This window comes from Drosophila eugracilis, unplaced genomic scaffold (genome assembly GCF_018153835.1).
Source record: "Drosophila eugracilis isolate 14026-0451.02 unplaced genomic scaffold, ASM1815383v1 contig_90, whole genome shotgun sequence".
In the NCBI taxonomy this organism is placed as follows: Eukaryota; Metazoa; Arthropoda; class Insecta; order Diptera; family Drosophilidae; genus Drosophila; species Drosophila eugracilis.
Genome location: NW_024573812.1, coordinates 1,206,572 through 1,224,164, shown reverse-complemented (window position 1 = coordinate 1,224,164; position 17,593 = coordinate 1,206,572). Strand labels below are relative to the sequence as shown.

Here is a 17,593-nt window from a genome sequence, read left to right as displayed (position 1 = left end):
TGATCACGCTTGGTCTGTATCGAAGAAAATATTTAAAAATTCGATTTCTAAGGGCAATATCTCCGCACGAGTTGTTTTGCTATTTGAAACTATCAGGGAAATCTATACTTCCTATTGTGTTCAGTCAAATTTGTATATAACCTTTTAAACGAATTGAATAATAATTTTTAATAGGATAATGATTCATCGATTATGCTTGTACCTTCCCAGGATCTGGCTCCTAATTCGACGGTACAAATTCATTGTGGGTCTTATTTTTTGTGTGCTATTCTTGATCTACGAGGCTAGCTTACTGAATTATATGGACAATCATGATCGAGAGGGTAAGTAAACGAGGATTTTATAACATTCAATTATGTAAGTCGTATGGATTTTTGCAGTTGAACTGCCAGGATGGGAACGTGTAAAGCGCCTAAGAATAAGCGAATACTTGGACCAAACGAAAATAACAGCACTTAAAGTTCCCCAGGACTTTTGCAAGACCAAAGCTTTTCTGATTATTGCCGTTTGCTCCAGCCTGAATCATTTTGCTCATCGAAAGGCTATCCGGGAAACCTGGGGAAATACCAAGGTATTTAACTATGAAGAATTTCATAAGCTACATGGTCACCTCGATGGGAATTACCTGCCAATACTGCCAGAACGTTTGAAGCTTTACGCCGATTACCTGAGTGTTCTGCCTAACTCCCTGATCGCCAATATACGGATTGTTTTTATCGTGGGTCGATCTAGTAAAGGTAACAGACAGAAGGATGATAGGTTATCAAGAGAATCGAATCATTACAATGATATCATTCAGGAGAACTTTATAGACAGTTACCACAACCTTACCCTAAAGTCAGTAATGGCTCTAAAGCACATCAGCCAAAGTTGCGCAGAAACCACCGCCTTCTTCCTCAAATGTGACGATGACACCTTTGTTAATGTGCCAAATCTACTACATTTCCTGTTGGGCGGTACAATTCCACTGTACAAGGATACGGTGGGATATCACTACCGCACCAACTACAAAGTGAAGTCGCCCTGGAATCGTATGAACTCCAGCAGGGAAGTGATGTATGGCAATAAGTTCTGTAATATGTATGCTGACAACAATGTAAGGAGTCCCTGGTACATGCCGAAATATATGTTTGAAGGCAAAAGGTACCCGAGCTATCTTTCTGGGTCAGGATATCTCTTATCAATCGACGTCGTTCAGCGGTTGTACAAGGAAGCTCTCACAACATCTCTTGTGCACTTGGAAGACGTCTTCGTTACTGGTATTTGTGCACAGCGCGCGGGGATTCAGCGGCGACTCCATCCACTCTTCAACTATGTTCATGGAAAGTCAAAATGTATTTTTAAGGGAACTATTACTATGCATCCGATGTATGGAAACACAATGTTGGAGGCTTGGAATTTTGTATCAAACTATAGCATAAAATGTCCATCGCCAGCTAAGAACACCATCAAATATCAACTAATAATGAAATCGCACTGTTAACATGTTAACAACATTAACGCTAGTTATTTAGATTTATTTATTTGTCATAAGATAAGCTTAAAATTACACATTTATACCAATATAAATTTTAAGCGTAAGTACTTATTTATTTTCAATCAGCTGCCTTTGTGTACTTCTAGTTACTCAATCAAGAATAAACATAGAGAGGCTATAAAATATTTCTCAAATTGCTTAATACTTTCCGTGGGGTGACTGGCTTCTTAAGCGGTTCAAAACATAACGATGCATTGTAAAATGCTATACTTAACCCTATATTCTATGCACACGTAAAAAAAGTTATTTTACCTCCATTTTTTTTTAAATTTAAATTTATCCGAAAGAAGTCGGCTTATAAATTTAACTGAGCATCGTGTTTGTTTATATTGACAAGAATATAAAGACCTGGAGTTTATTAAAATATTTAAATTAATTTTTACATGTCAATACGCGATTTCTAAAAATATTCACAAAACAATTTGAAAAGCTTGAGTTATAAAAAGTATTTACATAAAACATGTTTAAATGATCTACATTTGTTTGTTTTCCATTCGTTTAAATTCTGTTCGAAATCCTAGAAGGAAGTTTTTGAGGTCCCCTGCTATGTATCCTCGTCGACGGGACCTCGAATTATCACCACAAACTAGCCAACAATTTGCCCCGTGATGGGCTCGTCTTGTGCAGAATCAACAGCACGCTCAATATCCTCCTGATTGGATACGATTTCGGGATCACCATTTTCACTGGTACTTGCCAATGGTGTATCCGACTTACTTGATGTTTCGCTCTCATTCTCTTTCAAGAGAATCTCAGGTGGCTCCGAAGTTTCCAGTTGAAGAGTTTCAATTAAGCTATTTGAATCCAATTCAGTCTCATTTTCAATTACGTTTTCGGAAGCTGGGCCGCTGGAACTATTCAAAGCTTTCATCAGCTCTTCAGTGGCTGCACTAAGTTCAGCACCATCCATGGCAATGACTTCGTCTAAAGCGCATTCTAGTAATTCTTTGGGATGCTCGTCTAGTTCAGCTGCAGCGGTCTTGTCAACTTCATTGGAAATGTCCATGGGTTCAACTACGTTAGGTGAGTCATGGTCTGTAAGTTCGTTTTCTAGTGGTGTTTTCTCCTCCTCTACGTTATCCCGAATTTCTTCTGTCTCTGCTTTTGTATTATCACCGTCTTCTGTCACTTCTTCATTTTCTATTAGTTGTTCAATCTGTTCCTCTTGCTTATTTTCAGATTTCTGTGTTTCCAGCTTTTTATCTACGCCTTCTTCTATTTCAATAGTTGTTGCATCTAAACAGTTTTCTTCGACAATGTTATTTTCTTCGTTTTCAACTATTTCTTCTACCTCTTTTTGATTAGCCTTTTCTTTTTCCGAAACTTCTTCGGACTCTAATTCCTTTTCTGTAGTATCAAACTGTTCTTTTTCTGTTATATTTTCGGAATCAGACACTACTTCCGTTCCTGTAGATTCGGTTACTGTATTTTCCGAAACTTCTTTGCTATCGTCATTCTCCTCTCTTTCGGCTTTATTTGTACTTTCTTCCTTTTCAATATTTTCCTTTGTTGAATCTGTTTCCTTGTCTGCTACTTTTGCATTGATCTTTTCAGCATTTTTTTCCTTTTCTATTTCTAATATTTTTTTGGATAGTTTTGAAACTAATGTTTGTTTACCAATTTTTTCATTTCGTTCTTTAATCAACTCCTTTTCTTTCTCAACTTCATCCTTTGCAAGGTTTTCTTCCTCTATGTTATTATCCATTTCCCCAAGTTTTGCTTTTATAGGCGCTTTAAAAACTTCTCCAAATGTTTCCTTAGTTTTCACAAGTTCTTTGTCATCTGTGACTTTTTTCTCGCTTTCTCCTTCTTCGTTATCCGAGTTGGCTTGGATTAAGTCCATTTTCGCTCCACTTGGAACTATGGCTGACTTTTTGGTATCATTTGAATAAACTTCCGCTGCAATCTCAGTATCCTCCTCCTGATTTCTCAATTTTTGTTCCCGCTTTCTGCAATCCTCTACCCACTTGCGTGCCACTTCAAACTCATCCTCAGCTCGCTTTAACTTAACTACGACTTTCTTTTTCAACTTAGCATCAGACTTTTTCAGATCTTCCATGCGCTGGCGTTCCAGTTGCAAAAGTGCCGGATTCGGCTTATTTGTCATTTTTTTGCGCGGCTGCTTCTTTTGGCCCGGAGAAATGGACTTGGGCTCATTGGCGGCTTCGTTGACTTCCACTTCCAGCAGGCTGGCCAATATCGTGGAACTGAAGGCAGCCACATCGATGTCGGCTTGGTTCTCCATTTGTTCGCTTTTCGGTGCGGCCGATGTCACAGAGGTTATCTTCATCATAGCCCCCTGTTGGGGTTGTTGCATAGGTGTGGAGGTCGAGGTGGAAGGCGTGTTATCCTCATTGTCCGAATCGATGGTAATGGTATCTGTTTTCGGCTCCACAATCTCAATTTCGTTGTCCTCGTCATCGCTGGCTTGTTTTTCTGCAGAAGTGAAAGTTAAAAAGTTTATTAATATTTAAATAATAACAAGTTTTAATTTAAAATAATGTAAATACCCTTAAAGTTATCAAGCACACGGGTGATTTATATGGCAAAATTGGCAAACAGGATTTATTTGAGCTTAAACTATAATCTCAAAGTAAAAAATCTTAGCCTAGAAAATTAATGGAATGTTAAGTCTAAATGTTGAGAAAACGCATCTCCTCGAGCGGAAAATTACTGCGCAGTTTTTGCAGCTTCTTTTCATTGACCCGCGGATGTCGCTCCATCTCACGACAATAGCACTCGTAGGCAAACTTGGCAATCTGCCAGCGCAGTTTACAGGCCTGAGCATCCCGCTTAAATCGAGGTAACCGCTTGGCCACTTCCGGCCATAAACGCTCCCTGGCTCCCACATCACTGTAGTCCACATGACGTGGATTCCATAGGGTGGGGTAAGCCCTCATGGCCAAAACCAGCTGCTGAGAGAACTGCTTGTCATCGGGCATATCTTTTAGCTTTCCAGCTGCATCTGCGCTGTTGGGGAAACAATCCTGCAGCGGTTCGAATTCGTCACGCAGATCCTGTTCATCGATCTTATACAGGAAATACAAGCTGGCCAAATACTTAGAATACTTCAGTTCTAGATTAGCAAATACGCCCTTGTCTTTAATACTCTTGAGGCGGAAGGACTTGTACATCTCGTACATTTGCTGCCAGCGCTCCACAAGATACTCGCAGGCATAATCTGCAAAGATAAAAGGTTCAAATAGAATTAAAAAGACCATAGAACACAAGTCCAAATTTCAACTTACTTGGCGCTGACTTCCAAAAGTTCTGCCACAAGGACTTCCGTGTCTGTTCGTCAATACTGTTAAATTCGGGATCAGATGACTTACGCCAGAGCACTGGATGACTTTTAGCGAATGTTATGATCCGCTGATCAATTGGACGCACTTCAAGTGGACGCATGGGCACACGAGCACCTCCTTTTGCTTTTATTTTCATTGCTGGATGCTGAAATGGTTTTCGATCCATTGTATTTTCGATTACGTCGAGATGCTTGCGCTCGAAGCCGTCACCATCATCTTCGCCACAATCCACCGCCAGCCATTCGCTTCTCGGCCGATCCCTATTTTCCAAATAGTTAGTTGCCTTGTCAAAATAGCCCTTGAAACGTTTTCCTTGCTTCAATCGTCTCTCAATACGAACGTAACGTTTCCTCACGTTCTTCCAGCGTAACTTAATGTCATCGCCACGGGGAAAGTGAGTGGCTATCACCCTCCATTGTTTGTTGGTGACCTCCTTCTTGCCGTAATCAGGATGACGGGTGCACCATAAGGATGGATACTCGCGGAGGAGCCGCGTCAACTTGCGATCATAGGCGTGAGCCTGTTCGTTTCGATTCATGCTCTCCTCGGTGCCAAGTTCACCGCAGTCTTCGTTGTCCAAGTCATCGTCGTCCAAATCATCATCCAAATCGTCCGGTTCATCGTAATCAATATCATCCACTTCTTCATTGTCCTTTTCTTCTTCATCTTCCTGATGTTCTAGCTTCATTTCTGATTCCTCCGGTTCATCAATTGGATCGCCTTCGGCTCGAACTCCCAATGGCATCAGCGGAGGCAATGGCTCGCAATCTTCTCCCTCCTTGAGATTGGCATGTAAACTCTTGCGATATTCGTAAACCTGATTATGGAAACTATTGCAACCTGTGTTGAAGAGATCCACATCGTCCAATTGACCATAACACACGTAATCCACAGCTGCAATAAGTAAGATATTTTAAGCATTAGCTTTAGAGGAAAAACTGCTGCTGGGTTCTATTCCATTGCCTGTTCTTGATGGTATCTTGCAAACACATGGACCAAGCTAAAATTAAAATCTTTTCATCGCAGCCAATGAAATGGAACTCGCAGTTTTTCTTAAACACAGCATACTTACATGCTCCCTTTTAAATCTTCTTCACCATTTGAACAAAATAAACGCACACGCGATACGAAACCCGAAAATAAAATGTGAACGACCGTCCATGTGTCGAAAATACGCACCAAAGACAGGAAATGGTTAGTCTGAATGATGCCCACCAAAAAAAGAGTTAACATTTCACAATGCCCTCTAAAATCTATTCTAGACTCATTCTAATCTTTAGTCACATGCTAATAAACGATTACTTAGCATTTATCCAATTATGGATTTTAGATTTAAATGCCTCGGCACAATTTAAAGTATGCACAGTTATTCGAATTATATATTGTTTGAACTTACCGGCTGCCAATTGACCGTTCTCCAGGCTGTTCGCATCGTTCTTGAAGCCTTTTTCCCGCATATCACTTAGGCACTTCTCTTGCAAATTCTTAAAACGCCCTATTGCGTAAGTCGTTAAGTAGGACATGTGGATGTATAGCTGCTTGAGATCCATATAGTTGTGCACCTGATTGTACGCGTTCGAGTGGGTAAGAGAGACCACTTTTCCGGTGAGATGTGTGCAGATATCCATGGCGCTGAATATCTGTTCTTGCAGCTGGGCGCGCGCTTGTCCCATCGCCGTATTGGGAAAGTTGTGACGAACCAAAGTTGGTACCTTTGCTTGTGGAGGCGGTGCTGGAGTAATCATGAGGGTTCCTCCATTGGTGTTTGGTGGTGGTCCTTGTAAAGGCGGAGGCCCTTGATTAGCGTTTGCCACACCACGCACATGTGGGGCCCTTTGCTGCTGGTTTGTCTGGGGATTGTAGATTCCCATGTTGCTGCCGAAGGAGTTCAGCTGCAGTGAGGGCCTATTAGTTGGATTTGGAGGTCGGGGACGGATAACTACCCCAGAACTCGCTGGAGGAATGGCCAAAGCTGGAGGTTGTGGCGGTGGCGACCCTTGATTGGCTTGAGGCATTTGTCGTTTCACTTGAATCAAACGTCCATTGGGCAGGCGGTACGATTCCTGTTGCGCAGCACTATTCAAGTCCACACGGAAACCATTAATTGTGTGAAAGACTGGACCAGAACTTTTAACCAAGTTGGGAACTACGGTACGCCGCACAACGCCGGAGGTACCACCGGGCGAATTCTGACGGTAACGAATTCCCGAACCAGTAAGTACTAGAGGTGGTGGAAGATTGCTACGCGGCGATGGCGTCGAAGGCGAGCCACTTGCAGAGGGGCCATTACTGCTGCTTTTGTTGGAACTTGGTCCAGGTTGGTAATTCTGCTGGACGGTGACAATCCTCGGGGTAGTTGTTATACTCGCCGGTGGAGCCACCTGGCGGCCTGCAGGTTTAGGTGTCACTGACAGCTGGCAATCCGGCTCCAACATGCTGAGTAGATCAGGAGTGCAAACTACCTCGTCATTGGAAGATTTTGGACGTTTGGTCGGCGGTGCCGAAGGAGCGGCTTTAGACACAGATCCTCGTTTAGTTGAGCTTACTGAACTGCCTTGGCTGCGCCTGGAGACATTGGACTCCAAGCTCTCCATGGAGTCTGATAAACTACTAGCTTTCGATTTGGCTAGGCGGCAGCAGTTGCTGTTATCCTGAAGCATCTGGCGTCTTGCCTCCACCTCGGGCAACTGCAAACTCTGAAGGGCTCTGTAAAAGTTATATAAGCCTTTAAGATTCCAAATAAAAATAAGAAAGCATGACAAACCTTTTCTTCGTTTGGATGTAGTTGACCAGCGCCCAGTGCTGAGCACGCAGTGGCCAGAGGATCTTCGAGGTGCAGCTAAAGCAGTTCCAGTGCTCGTTTTGCTCGATGTCTACTATGACGCCCCTAGAGAGATTTTTTACAATGCAGGATTTGCAGAAAACATATGGGCACGTAGAGCAGCAGTAGACCTCGCCACCCTGTCCGCACCAGCGGCAATACAGCTCGGATCCATCCTCGCCCTTAGAGAACTCGCCGCTGTTGTAGAAATCGTGGCATTTGACGCAGTGCGTAACTCGTAAGATAGGATGCATCTTGATGTTGTTTTCGGATGCGGGAGCTGTGCCCAGATGCAGCTTGCAAACGGTGCAGTGCACCTTTCGCTGGTTCACCACATCCACGGTGGGGTACATCTTCATGTAGAAACGGCGCTCCTCGTCCGAAAGCGAGGAATGTATTTCATACTTGGAACCTAGAGTGAGAGGTTACTGAGCAAAGGGCCACATGGTTGTTCTCCAGCAAGTATCACTTACCCGTAAAATCCACATCAATTTTGGCAAGCGCCGATGGGGACGGCGTCGCTACCTTCACCAGGGCGTTTGAATTGCCCGGAGTACTGCTGCTCATGATTGCTGTTCAATATCCTACTCCTGGGACAACGATCCGCTACAATTTTCGCACTAAGATCCTACAAGATTCACAATTTGCAGCTGCCGCCACAGAAAAAAGAAACGGCGCGCTAAACACACTCTTTTGTTGTTTGACAACAGCAACAACAAGCATGCAACCGGCGCTTGTTTATTTATTGATTCTCTGCGGCAACCGGCAAATTATAATTTATTTTTGTGAGATTCTTATTTCGACTAACGCACATCAAATATCATTGAAAATGAGAATGAAAAGATTTTTCACCCGAGAATGACAGCCTGACATTCGGTAGAAATTTCAACATGGCTGCCCCTTCGGTTCCGAGCCGAAGTTGCCATCTACGAACTGTACATATCAAGTTTGGACTGATACTCTGTATCCCTTTTGTAAAAGAAACTGTTTAAAAATTGGATCACAAGACTTTAAAATCCTCTGGAATGTTAAATATTCCAAATACTTCCGAAAAACTACATTCTTTCAGTCAAAAACCCAAAAATATTCATTTTTTTTTATTTTATGTAATTATACTTAATTTGTATTATAATATTAACAGGACATTCTATTAACTTTTTTGTTAAAATAAATAATTTTTGAAATCTTTGCATATCTTGACAACCCTGAAGAAAATAGTCGTCTCTTTCGCACTTGTGGCTAAATCATTAGAACCCGACCACATATAAAAAGAGAAGACAATGTTTTCCCAACTTGGTTGGCGTATATCTTGTAATTGAGTATTAAAATTAATGGACTGAAATATTCGACTTTTTTCTCTAGTTTCTAAATATAATAGTTTTGGAAATTTGCTTAATTCTTCGGATTTTGCGAACCAGATCCGAGCAACCGGCTTAAGTGTGACCTTAAAAATGTATCGATACATTATGTGCCATTATTGAAATACCACATGACTCAACAAAATAACATTTGAACGAGTCCGGATTTCGGATCTTATAAATTATATTCAGTTCTATTACAAATTTACAAATATCAAATTATTCAGGTAAGATATGTAAAAATATTGTATTCAGATTTTCATCATAAACCGAATAATTTTCATGAAATGTCAGCGGAAATGAAATGTATATGAACCATAGTAGTGTTTGTACAATTGTATATATGTATATTGCACTAGCTGAAGTATTGTGAAATGTATTTTTAATAAATATTTATTTTTTCTAAGATTATTCGATTTTATTACTATATTAATATGGGAAAGCCAGTTAGAATTAAGCTTATAATAGCATAGATATTGATAGAACCATTAAATATTTATTGAACTAAACTATATAATTACATATTTGAAATACATCGATAGCATTGTATCGATATAAGGATCGATGTATATTATCGATAATTATCTGTTTCCCATTTTCATAATTAATTTTCAGCTTAATTTAATTTTTTTGAAAATTAACTCAAAATTTAAAGTTCGGCCCACTGAACTTTAAAAATTACAAAAAAACCTTATCAATTTTTTTCAGAAAAACAGTTTGTTATCGATTAAGTTGAAGCTCTAAGAATCAGCTGTTACCAAAGATGTGGTACATCTTTAGAAATATACTAGATATCTGATCTGAAAAGTTTCAAAAGAAAAACAACATAGAACTTTTATAATCATTGTATTAGTCGTTTCAGTAAGTAAGGTCGGAAAGCAATATTTAAGTAAAACTGGTTAAATATTCTTGAAATATAAATAAACAACTGAAATAATATTAATGAACCAAGTATTTTTGTATTATTTTGTAGAGATCGAAAGGAGTCTGTAGACTGTCATCGAAACGAACTAGCAAATGTGAGCACATTTATTTCCACCTGAGTATAAATTAGAACGTTCCGTTCGTTCTGCTTAATCCTGTCCAGAAATTGTAAAGGATTTCCATAAGCCACCATGGACAGTGGGTCGGTTGCCAAGACGGGTGACTTTTTCTATGGTTGGGATCTGCTCTATAAGACCGTCCAGTCGGATGTCGTCAAGAAGTCGGACCTACTGATAGCTCTCGTACACTTTTTGCTGACCAAACACTATAATTTTCGCTGCGTTGGCATCGGCGATGATGTGAGTAGGATTCTGACGAAATGAAAATTTTTGGAAACATCCAGACTTTTTCAGAAAACCTTGCCGGAGGAGGATGGCAGTGAGCTGCTACCGGACAATTGGAACGATGACGATACAAAATACTCACTGCGTTACGTGCACGATAAGATGCTTTATTTGCTTTTGGGCCACATCACCGAGGATGCCCTGCTCATTAATTTGATGGACATCAACACAAAGAAGGTATCCAACATTTGCGTGGAACCAGAAACCCTAGTGGCTGCCGTTAAAGGTGGTATTACCACTCTGATGCCGAGCGCCTCTGAGATTGTAGAACGCTATCGCAGGGAGCTTTTGGACCCGGTCTTTACCGGCAACTCGCGTGAGGTCACCACCCAAACGACAACCTCTCCACGTCCCCTCGGATCGGATCCGGATCCATTACGCATTGGTGAACCTAGGCGTGGCGGGTAAGGCATTGGCACAACGTTTTACTTGTGTGTTAAATTTACTTTGTTGCTCAGATCTGATTCGGTCTTGTATTGGTGAGACCAAAAAACAGTACGATCGGAACTTTATAAAGGTTAAAAGTTACTACAAGATCAAATTTTAATTCCGTACTAACATATTCGGACCAAATAGATGAGCTTACTAAGTAAACATAACAACTTAAGCAGAAAATAAACCATCAAGTAAAATATTATAGCCATTTGACTGCATAATTGTTGATGGTTTCCCTTTTAGAAAAAAATTGTACTATTAAATTCACCGCCTTTCTTTTAGATCCTTTATTCCGGGTGGATTCGAGCCGCGCCCTTTTGGCTTTCCGGACATCGGACGCGGGGATCTGGATCCACTGGGTCGCGGTGGTCCTGGTAATCTGTTTGCTTTTCCATCACGCCCAAATATGGGACCGGGTCCGTTGCCCCGCTTCGATCCGTTCAGTCCTCTCAATCCAAATAATCCGGGTCAAGGTGGAGTCAATCCGGATCATATGCGCCCACCAAATTGGGGACCCGATTATTACATGTGATTACCAGGATTGCAATGAACAGTGAGCAATTTAAATCTTTAGTTTATAGTTATAAGGCCAGGAAATAAATGTTTTCAAGTTTGAAAACGGAAATCGGAATCTCTTTTTTTTTTTAAAGATTATTTTATTGTTTTTCATACACAATACAGAATATTTCGATATAAAATAAAAGGAAGCAGCCTGTCTGACCATTTAGAAAATGGCAGGCGGACGGCTGCCCAAGAAAAATTTACAATAAACTTAAAACTTAACTGAACTCGTAATGTAATGGCTATTCATTCAATTCGTACAACAGGGTAAAGAAAATTGGATCAAGTGCGTAATCTCAAAACTGCTAGGGGAAAAGCGCGAAATATTATCGTACCACTAAATATTAGATTGGTCTTTTTCTTTTTTCTTTCTTATGCCTAGCCTAATATTATTTTACCATAATATTTTGCTAAATTAATATAATGTAAATAATATTTCAAGCTGTGTGCAGCCGTTTGACTTAAATTAGCTTTGCACGGGCAACATTTCCTCACGCCGGGATGTGCAAGTGTTGTTTCTTTTGTTTTTGTGCCTTGGCCGCTCAAAATCCGGCTAAAAGCTTGCCCAAGTGCAGTGTGATTTCAGCTCAGTCCCATTCCCCGATGAACATGCGTGGTGTGGGCACGTAGCCGCGCGTTGGCAGCGGTAAATGGCGTCCGTAGATGTGATTGTAAGGTGATTCAACAAGCTCCGAATCTACAAGAAGCACAGAGATTGATAGTTACAAAACGGGTGCGGATTTATATATATATATATTTTAAGATTATGAATGCTAAAATATGTATACCGGGGTGGGCCGATTTCAATGGTAGATCTAAGCAGTGGTATAGTAATCTTAGGTGAAGATCTATTGGTTTTATTTTACAATATTCAAATATCTCTCTTTTTTTCGATACTACTTTTTCTTCATTTTAAAGACATAAAATAGTATATCATACAGAGATAAAATGCCTCGGAACCTTCCATAGATTATGTCCCACTCCTTAGATTTGTAACTACCATTTTAATCAATCAACCCACTCCCAATATTGTGTATGTACAATTGCGTTTCGTGACTGTCCAGGCTAGAGGAGTCCAAGGTGCTAAAAGTTAGTAGACATTTCGTACAGTTTAGTGGTTCTGTTCACCGGGTAATAAGGTAACCATTATGCGTTTGTAGGTATATAGTATGTACATCCACCCATCATCCGACCCAAAAACAGGGGTAAGGCAACCAAAAACAATAACTAATATCGATGTCTGGGCCATATAACCTCGTTTCAATTTAGAGCAGGCCCCATACAAATTCACGTGTCCGCTCAGTAGTCGAGTATTTGAATTTTCTTCAGGCTAAGGCTGCGCGGCTTGCGGGGCTTTAGGTAGCCATAAATGGATTCCATGTCGCTGATGTCAAGGCGACTGGCACTGCGTCCGGTTCTGGTGGCCGTCGGAGGTGGAGCCGAACTTATTCCACTGGCCGAAGTTGCATTGTTTGTTGCAGGGATGGCGGCTAATGTTGGAGACATTGTTGGACCGCCAACTCCTCTGGCCTTTCCCCCAGCAACTCCTGTTGCTAGTGCGACTGCTCCTCCTCCTCCACTTCCTCCAGATGTAGCTGCTGTATTGGCTGATGTTGCTGTCGCTTTCGCTGCTGTTGCCGCCGCTGTTGCTATACTTTTGTTTTTACTATTGAAATAATTTTTGTTTTTCAACATGTCGTCATTGTCTTGCTTGGCGTTCGTTAGCTGTCTTTTGTGCTGGTTGTTGCTGTTGCTATTGGTGGCATTGTCATATCTTTGTCTTTTGTCAGCGTTTTGAGCCTGCTCCTGTCGCTTGCCGCCTCGCCAACTAGGCGCAGGCAGTTGGGGCTTCTTCTGGCATTGGCCCCTTTTTGGTCCTGCCGCACTGCGTCCCTGCCTGTCCGTGGAATCGATAGAGCCGCGCACCCGATCATAGATGTTGGCCGCTGACGGCGCCTTTACAGCAATCCGCTTTCTACCGCCATACATGTACAGTGAGCCCTCCTCGTTGGGCTGCTCGAAAAAGCTTTCAGTGGACTGAGACTTGGTGCGCAGTACTGCTGGCGTCTGCAGCTGGCGGAGATGGGCGCGATCCACGTACATGTCCACCGTCTCGGTCCCTTTGCGCCGTCCTATGTTCTCTGTCATCAAACCTAGGTCATCGTCTATGTCGAAATCCAAGTCGAAGTCATCGTATTGGTAGCAGTCGTCGTAGCGTTCGTTTACCGTAGGTTCCAGCTCCAGCACCGAGACATCGCTCTCGCTGCACCACTTGACCACCCCTGGCCGGAGTTCCGGCTCCACCAGACTCCCACTTAGCCGCTGATGACGCCTCAATTGCCGTTGACTTAGGCTCCTTTGTGGACGAGGCGGTGGAACCGCACCACAGAGGGGAGCCAAAGCATAGCAGCTAACACAATTGCAGGACGAGCTATCCTCCGGCATAGAACGACGGGTGGATAGTCGCCGGGTAACCTGGCGACCCACTGAATCCTCCAAATTGTCATAATACGGTTGCTGCGGTTGCACATGTTGCTGCGGTGCAGAATGTTGTTGCTGCAAGTGGGCGTGCCTTTCGCAGTGGTGGCCATGACGGTGGTGTCTGTGGTGCGGATGTGCGTGCGGATACGAGTGCTGATGCAGATGCGGATGTGGCTGGTGGCTACGTGCTTTGTTAGCTGTGCTTTGTGTCTTGGTGGTAGCTGTGGTTGCTGTTGCATTGATTGCTGTTAAGTCCGTTGGCAGTGACTGTGGTTGTTGTTGTTGTTGATGATGATGTTGCAGTTGCAGTTGCTGTTGCATTTGCATTTGCAGTGCGTGCGATTTGTGTGTTTGGTTGGCCGTGTTAGACCCACCCTGTTTATAAATACCTATGCCACTCTCATAGCTGCGAGTCTGCCAAATCTGATGGTGTTGCTGCTGCTCCCGCTGGTGTCCCGCATGATGGTGCTGTGCCGCATGCGCAGCCGCCGCCGCTGCCATCAGTTGCTGCTGCTGTTGTTGAATGTGATGCGAATGCATGCCACCCAGGTGATTATGTATCATCGAAGTCTTCTTCTGGCTAAGCGTACTGATGCCACCGTTTCCAATGTTGTTTCCATTTCCATCCCTCTGATCCTTGGCCACCTGGCCGGACATCGGCTTACCGGATTTTACAAAGTTCGGCACTCGGGCACGCAATCCGCAGTAGTAGGGATCATCTGTGGAGCACAAATTAGGGTTTATCATTGTATTAGTATTCTATTAGACCTTCTAAAAAAGTTCTAACAGCCAGCTACTTAAGAATGTTCCAGAAAGATAGCGGCATGCCATAAATACTGTATTTAGTATTTGGGTCAAAGACATTTCGGAAACACCGCTGTGCTCCATTCCCATCGAGCATTGAGTGATCTTGTTCTTACCATATTTCTTGTTATCTTTGCCCTTGTCCGACTTGCCACGCGACAGTTTGATGCGAGTTTCCAAGTCAATGTCATCGTAATCCGGCTGAAAGAAATCAAATAGAAAAATGCGAAACGAAATTAGAAGGAAAGTGGCTACATAGGTGATGGGATTTTTCGATAATAATTTTCCATTGGCCATTGCGCAAGGTGTGTCCACCAGTTCGGCACAATGGAGCAAACCAAGAGGCACTGACTCGGTCGTTGGGCCCAATTGGCAATCGAGCTGCAAAGCAATCCAGCGGCATTCCGCGCATATTAATTACACGCGATTCGTTTGCAGTTATTTGCGGCCTGTCCGCTGCTGAAATTCGAATATTATTGAATGCAATGCAATGCCAATTGCTCATTGAGGCTCAACGGCGAAATCTTCGCAAGCATTGGAGTTCCAAGAGGGAGACCTATTTTTTTTTTTTCATTTTGCAAGTGGCCGCATTGCTCATGTGACCAAGCATGGGCAGTCGTAGTAACTAACTAACTCGCCAACTGGCTCCATGGAGCACATAAAGTAACTCAACCCAACGAGTCGAGTCGACAGGTTGCCACACTTCTTCTGCGCCGGCGTGGCTTGTATTACTCGTGTTTTAGCGCTGCCAAATTTGTTCCGACACTTTGCCAGCAAATGAACTGCTCTTGGGCAATCTCCCACACTTCGTTTGTTTCACGGTATTCCATAATAAATATATAACAAGTGCTCAAAGAGCACACCGATATGTCGTGGGATCAATAAATCTCTTGGGGATCACTTTTGGGGATTAATTTTAAAAACATTTTCCTCTTACCTTTGGAATCAGATCGTGCGAGTAGATATTATCCCTGGGCGGTAGTTTTGGAGGTTTCTCGCTGCGCTTGTGGGCCAGTTGCTGCGTCTGCAGCAGCAACTGTTCCCTTGTGGCAGCCACATGACCACCTCCGTTGCCATTAAGGTGCTTGCCCAGCTGTTGCTGTTGCTGTGGATGCAGCTGGGCCTGGTGGCCGCTGCCAAATCCAGAGCTGCCAGAGCTTCCTCCACTACCATTGCCCGCAACGCTGTAGGGATCCTCATCGGGAATCGGAATGCGCGGGCGGTTCTTGATGTCCACAATGGGACGTTGCACTGAGAGAAAAACGAAATAAATATATAAAAAAATTTTTTAAAAATATAAAATAGAAGACAAATTTAAAGAAAAATTGTACTCACCTGGCGGCAGCTTGCTTTTTAGCATATCCATGGCCACCACATTGACGATGAGCACCCAGATGGGGCACTCCAAGACATCGTTCTCCGACTTAACAAACGCCACCGACGAGAGACACTGCGTCTCCAAACGCCGGCGATCCGGATAGGCGCGTCGCAATTCGCGATTCACATTCGACTGGAACTTCTTCATGTCGAAGAGCTAGAGGAGAACAATGGAACGCTTATTAGCATTTGGAATGGATGTGGGATCTCTCTAGTTGATCGCGATAAATGGCAACCGTGTTAGTCCCACTCACCTTGACTATTTTTTCGGATTCGAGCGCCTGATTGGGCAGCTTTAAGATCTCGGCACCGATGGAGGTCTCCTCGTTGGGACTGCTGGCGGTGCTCTTTACATAGACATTGCTTTTGGCATACCGCCGGATGAGTATGTTACCAGCATCATCCATTTTGATTTTAACACCCTAAAAATGAGGATATAAATTAATAATATTCTACTACTAAAAACTACATTTTATACCCTGATTTACACTGATTAAAAAATAAAGTCTGAATTTCGTATACAACATAAAATAATTTAATTTATTTTTCGCATTAGAGAAAAATCTTTAAGTAGTCCGTAATCTTCACGCCATCTCCCCCGTTAATGGAGATTTCTCGTCAACATTTTTTGGGGTTTATTGTCCAAGTTAATTAAACCGTTGTCACTTTGATTGTTTGCCATAAATTGGAAACTTACCTGTCCGATGACGCGCTTCATCTCGTCGGTCTTCTGATCCCTCATCGGATTGTCGAAGCCGCACAGCCCGATTCTGCAAATGAGCAAATAGACACCATTAGAGAGTCTCATAACGAGCGTTTTATTAATTGCAAATCAATCTGCCGCATTTAAAATCGATAAGCCCAGCATGCCCAAAATGAAAAACAAAAAATGTTGCCAAAATGATTTGCCACTTGGCGCCATTCACTTTCTGGAATCGAGGTTGCTGCCACAATGGGTGAGTCACTCGCTCGCTACTAGGTTTCTTGGCCCGTGTGTGCCGCATTTTGTTACACTAAACGTTTGACAAAAAACATTTGCCATGGGTTTTTGGTCTGGGACTTTGGTTTGGCCCATGGATTTTGCGTTTTCTTAGTTTGGCTTTAAAGCCCCGAAAAGAACTGTTCAATCGACTGGCTCAAATGCAAACTGACAGTGATTTATACCCCATGCGGCAGAGTGTGGCAGCTGCAGCCCAAAATTTATTAAATAAACATGTCATATTTCGGCACCAAGGCCTTAATTTTTCACTTAATTGTTTTAGGCAAAGAGCTGAGTCATTTACTAGATAGAATTTTGCGGTCTAAACCGTTAAAAACCATTTAAGTTAACTGAGACCTTTTTTTGTTACCACTTTTTCTTAACCTCAACTAAATAAATTTTATGAAAAGTAAATGTTGATTAGGATAATATCATAAAATTTGTATTTACCAAAAAAGGGTTTATTTTCATGGCTTATAATAAATCTGGCCAACCAAAGATGGGCTTAAACAATCCACCAAAACTGCAGCTTAGCCTTAACGGAATGATGAATGTTTAGTTTTTTTTGTCTTGATTTTTTCTTTGATTTTTTGGTTTTTCCTTCGCT

The 17,593-nt window shown here is 42.4% G+C and overlaps 4 protein-coding genes across 10 annotated transcripts in view; 2 read left to right on the top strand and 2 right to left on the bottom strand.

The window, feature by feature from the left end:
- The first annotated feature begins 301 nt into the window (after positions 1-301).
- Positions 302-1,503, top strand: LOC108106225 (beta-1,3-galactosyltransferase 1). Its single transcript, XM_017213151.2, has 2 exons — positions 302-323; positions 381-1,503. The coding sequence occupies exons 1-2, from the start codon at positions 302-304 to the stop codon at positions 1,481-1,483; spliced, it is 1,125 nt and encodes a 374-aa protein (XP_017068640.1). The 3' UTR covers positions 1,484-1,503.
- Positions 1,503-8,570, bottom strand: LOC108106670 (coiled-coil domain-containing protein 18). 2 transcript variants are annotated; one of them, XM_017213901.1, is made up of 5 exons: positions 8,137-8,570; positions 7,607-8,075; positions 6,239-7,548; positions 4,786-5,736; positions 4,075-4,718 (listed from the first exon to the last, which is right to left on the bottom strand). In XM_017213901.1, exons 1-5 carry the CDS (start codon positions 8,228-8,230, stop codon positions 4,171-4,173), a joined length of 3,372 nt encoding a protein of 1,123 aa, XP_017069390.1. In that variant the 5' UTR covers positions 8,231-8,570; the 3' UTR covers positions 4,075-4,170. The 2 variants fall into 2 exon arrangements, with proteins under 2 accessions (XP_017069389.1, XP_017069390.1); XM_017213900.2 differs by lacking the exons at positions 4,075-4,718; positions 4,786-5,736 and adding an exon at positions 1,503-3,973 and having other exon boundaries at positions 8,137-8,563.
- Positions 8,571-9,199: 629 nt separating this feature from the next.
- On the top strand, positions 9,200-11,409 carry LOC108106517 (proteasome inhibitor PI31 subunit). 5 transcript variants are annotated; one of them, XM_017213615.1, is made up of 5 exons: positions 9,786-9,882; positions 9,995-10,040; positions 10,109-10,304; positions 10,359-10,753; positions 11,067-11,409. In XM_017213615.1, the coding sequence occupies exons 3-5, from the start codon at positions 10,137-10,139 to the stop codon at positions 11,314-11,316; spliced, it is 813 nt and encodes a 270-aa protein (XP_017069104.1). In that variant the 5' UTR covers positions 9,786-9,882; positions 9,995-10,040; positions 10,109-10,136; the 3' UTR covers positions 11,317-11,409. The 5 variants fall into 5 exon arrangements, with proteins under 5 accessions (XP_017069103.1, XP_017069104.1, XP_017069105.1 ...); XM_017213616.1 differs by having other exon boundaries at positions 9,804-9,891; XM_017213617.1 differs by having other exon boundaries at positions 9,830-9,886.
- A 12-nt stretch (positions 11,410-11,421) lies between these two features.
- Positions 11,422-17,593, bottom strand: part of LOC108106516 — a 30,011-nt gene continuing 23,839 nt past the window's right edge. The window contains exons 4-10 of one of the 2 annotated variants that reach the window (XM_017213611.2): positions 16,705-16,777; positions 16,262-16,429; positions 15,966-16,164; positions 15,568-15,881; positions 14,747-14,831; positions 14,216-14,545; positions 11,422-12,042 (exon numbers count right to left, since the gene is read on the bottom strand). In XM_017213611.2, the coding sequence (XP_017069100.1) occupies positions 11,933-12,042; positions 14,216-14,545; positions 14,747-14,831; positions 15,568-15,881; positions 15,966-16,164; positions 16,262-16,429; positions 16,705-16,777 (1,279 nt within the window). In that variant the 3' untranslated portion in view covers positions 11,422-11,932. Of the gene's footprint in view, positions 12,043-12,071; positions 14,546-14,746; positions 14,832-15,567; positions 15,882-15,965; positions 16,165-16,261; positions 16,430-16,704; positions 16,778-17,593 lie in introns of those variants that run through there. The other variant, XM_017213610.2, reaches the window with a different exon arrangement.

Bases quoted from the DNA above. Each gene is read 5' to 3' on its own strand.
- LOC108106225 (XM_017213151.2), top strand. From the start codon at position 302: ATGGACAATCATGATCGAGAGG. The intron at 324-380 runs GTAAGTAAACGA...GGATTTTTGCAG, and splicing joins GGACAATCATGATCGAGAGG to TTGAACTGCCAGGATGGGAA.
- LOC108106670 (XM_017213900.2), bottom strand. From the start codon at position 8,230: ATGAGCAGCAGTACTCCGGGCAATTCAAACGCCCTGGTGAAGGTAGCG. The intron at 7,549-7,606 runs GTTTGTCATGCT...TAACTTTTACAG, and splicing joins TACATCCAAACGAAGAAAAG to AGCCCTTCAGAGTTTGCAGT. The intron at 3,974-6,238 runs GTAAGTTCAAAC...TCACTTCTGCAG, and splicing joins GAACGGTCAATTGGCAGCCG to AAAAACAAGCCAGCGATGAC.
- LOC108106517 (XM_017213614.2), top strand. From the start codon at position 10,137: ATGGACAGTGGGTCGGTTGCCAAGACGGGTGACTTTTTCTATGGTTGG. The intron at 10,305-10,358 runs GTGAGTAGGATT...AGACTTTTTCAG, and splicing joins GCGTTGGCATCGGCGATGAT to AAAACCTTGCCGGAGGAGGA. The intron at 10,754-11,066 runs GTAAGGCATTGG...CCTTTCTTTTAG, and splicing joins GGTGAACCTAGGCGTGGCGG to ATCCTTTATTCCGGGTGGAT.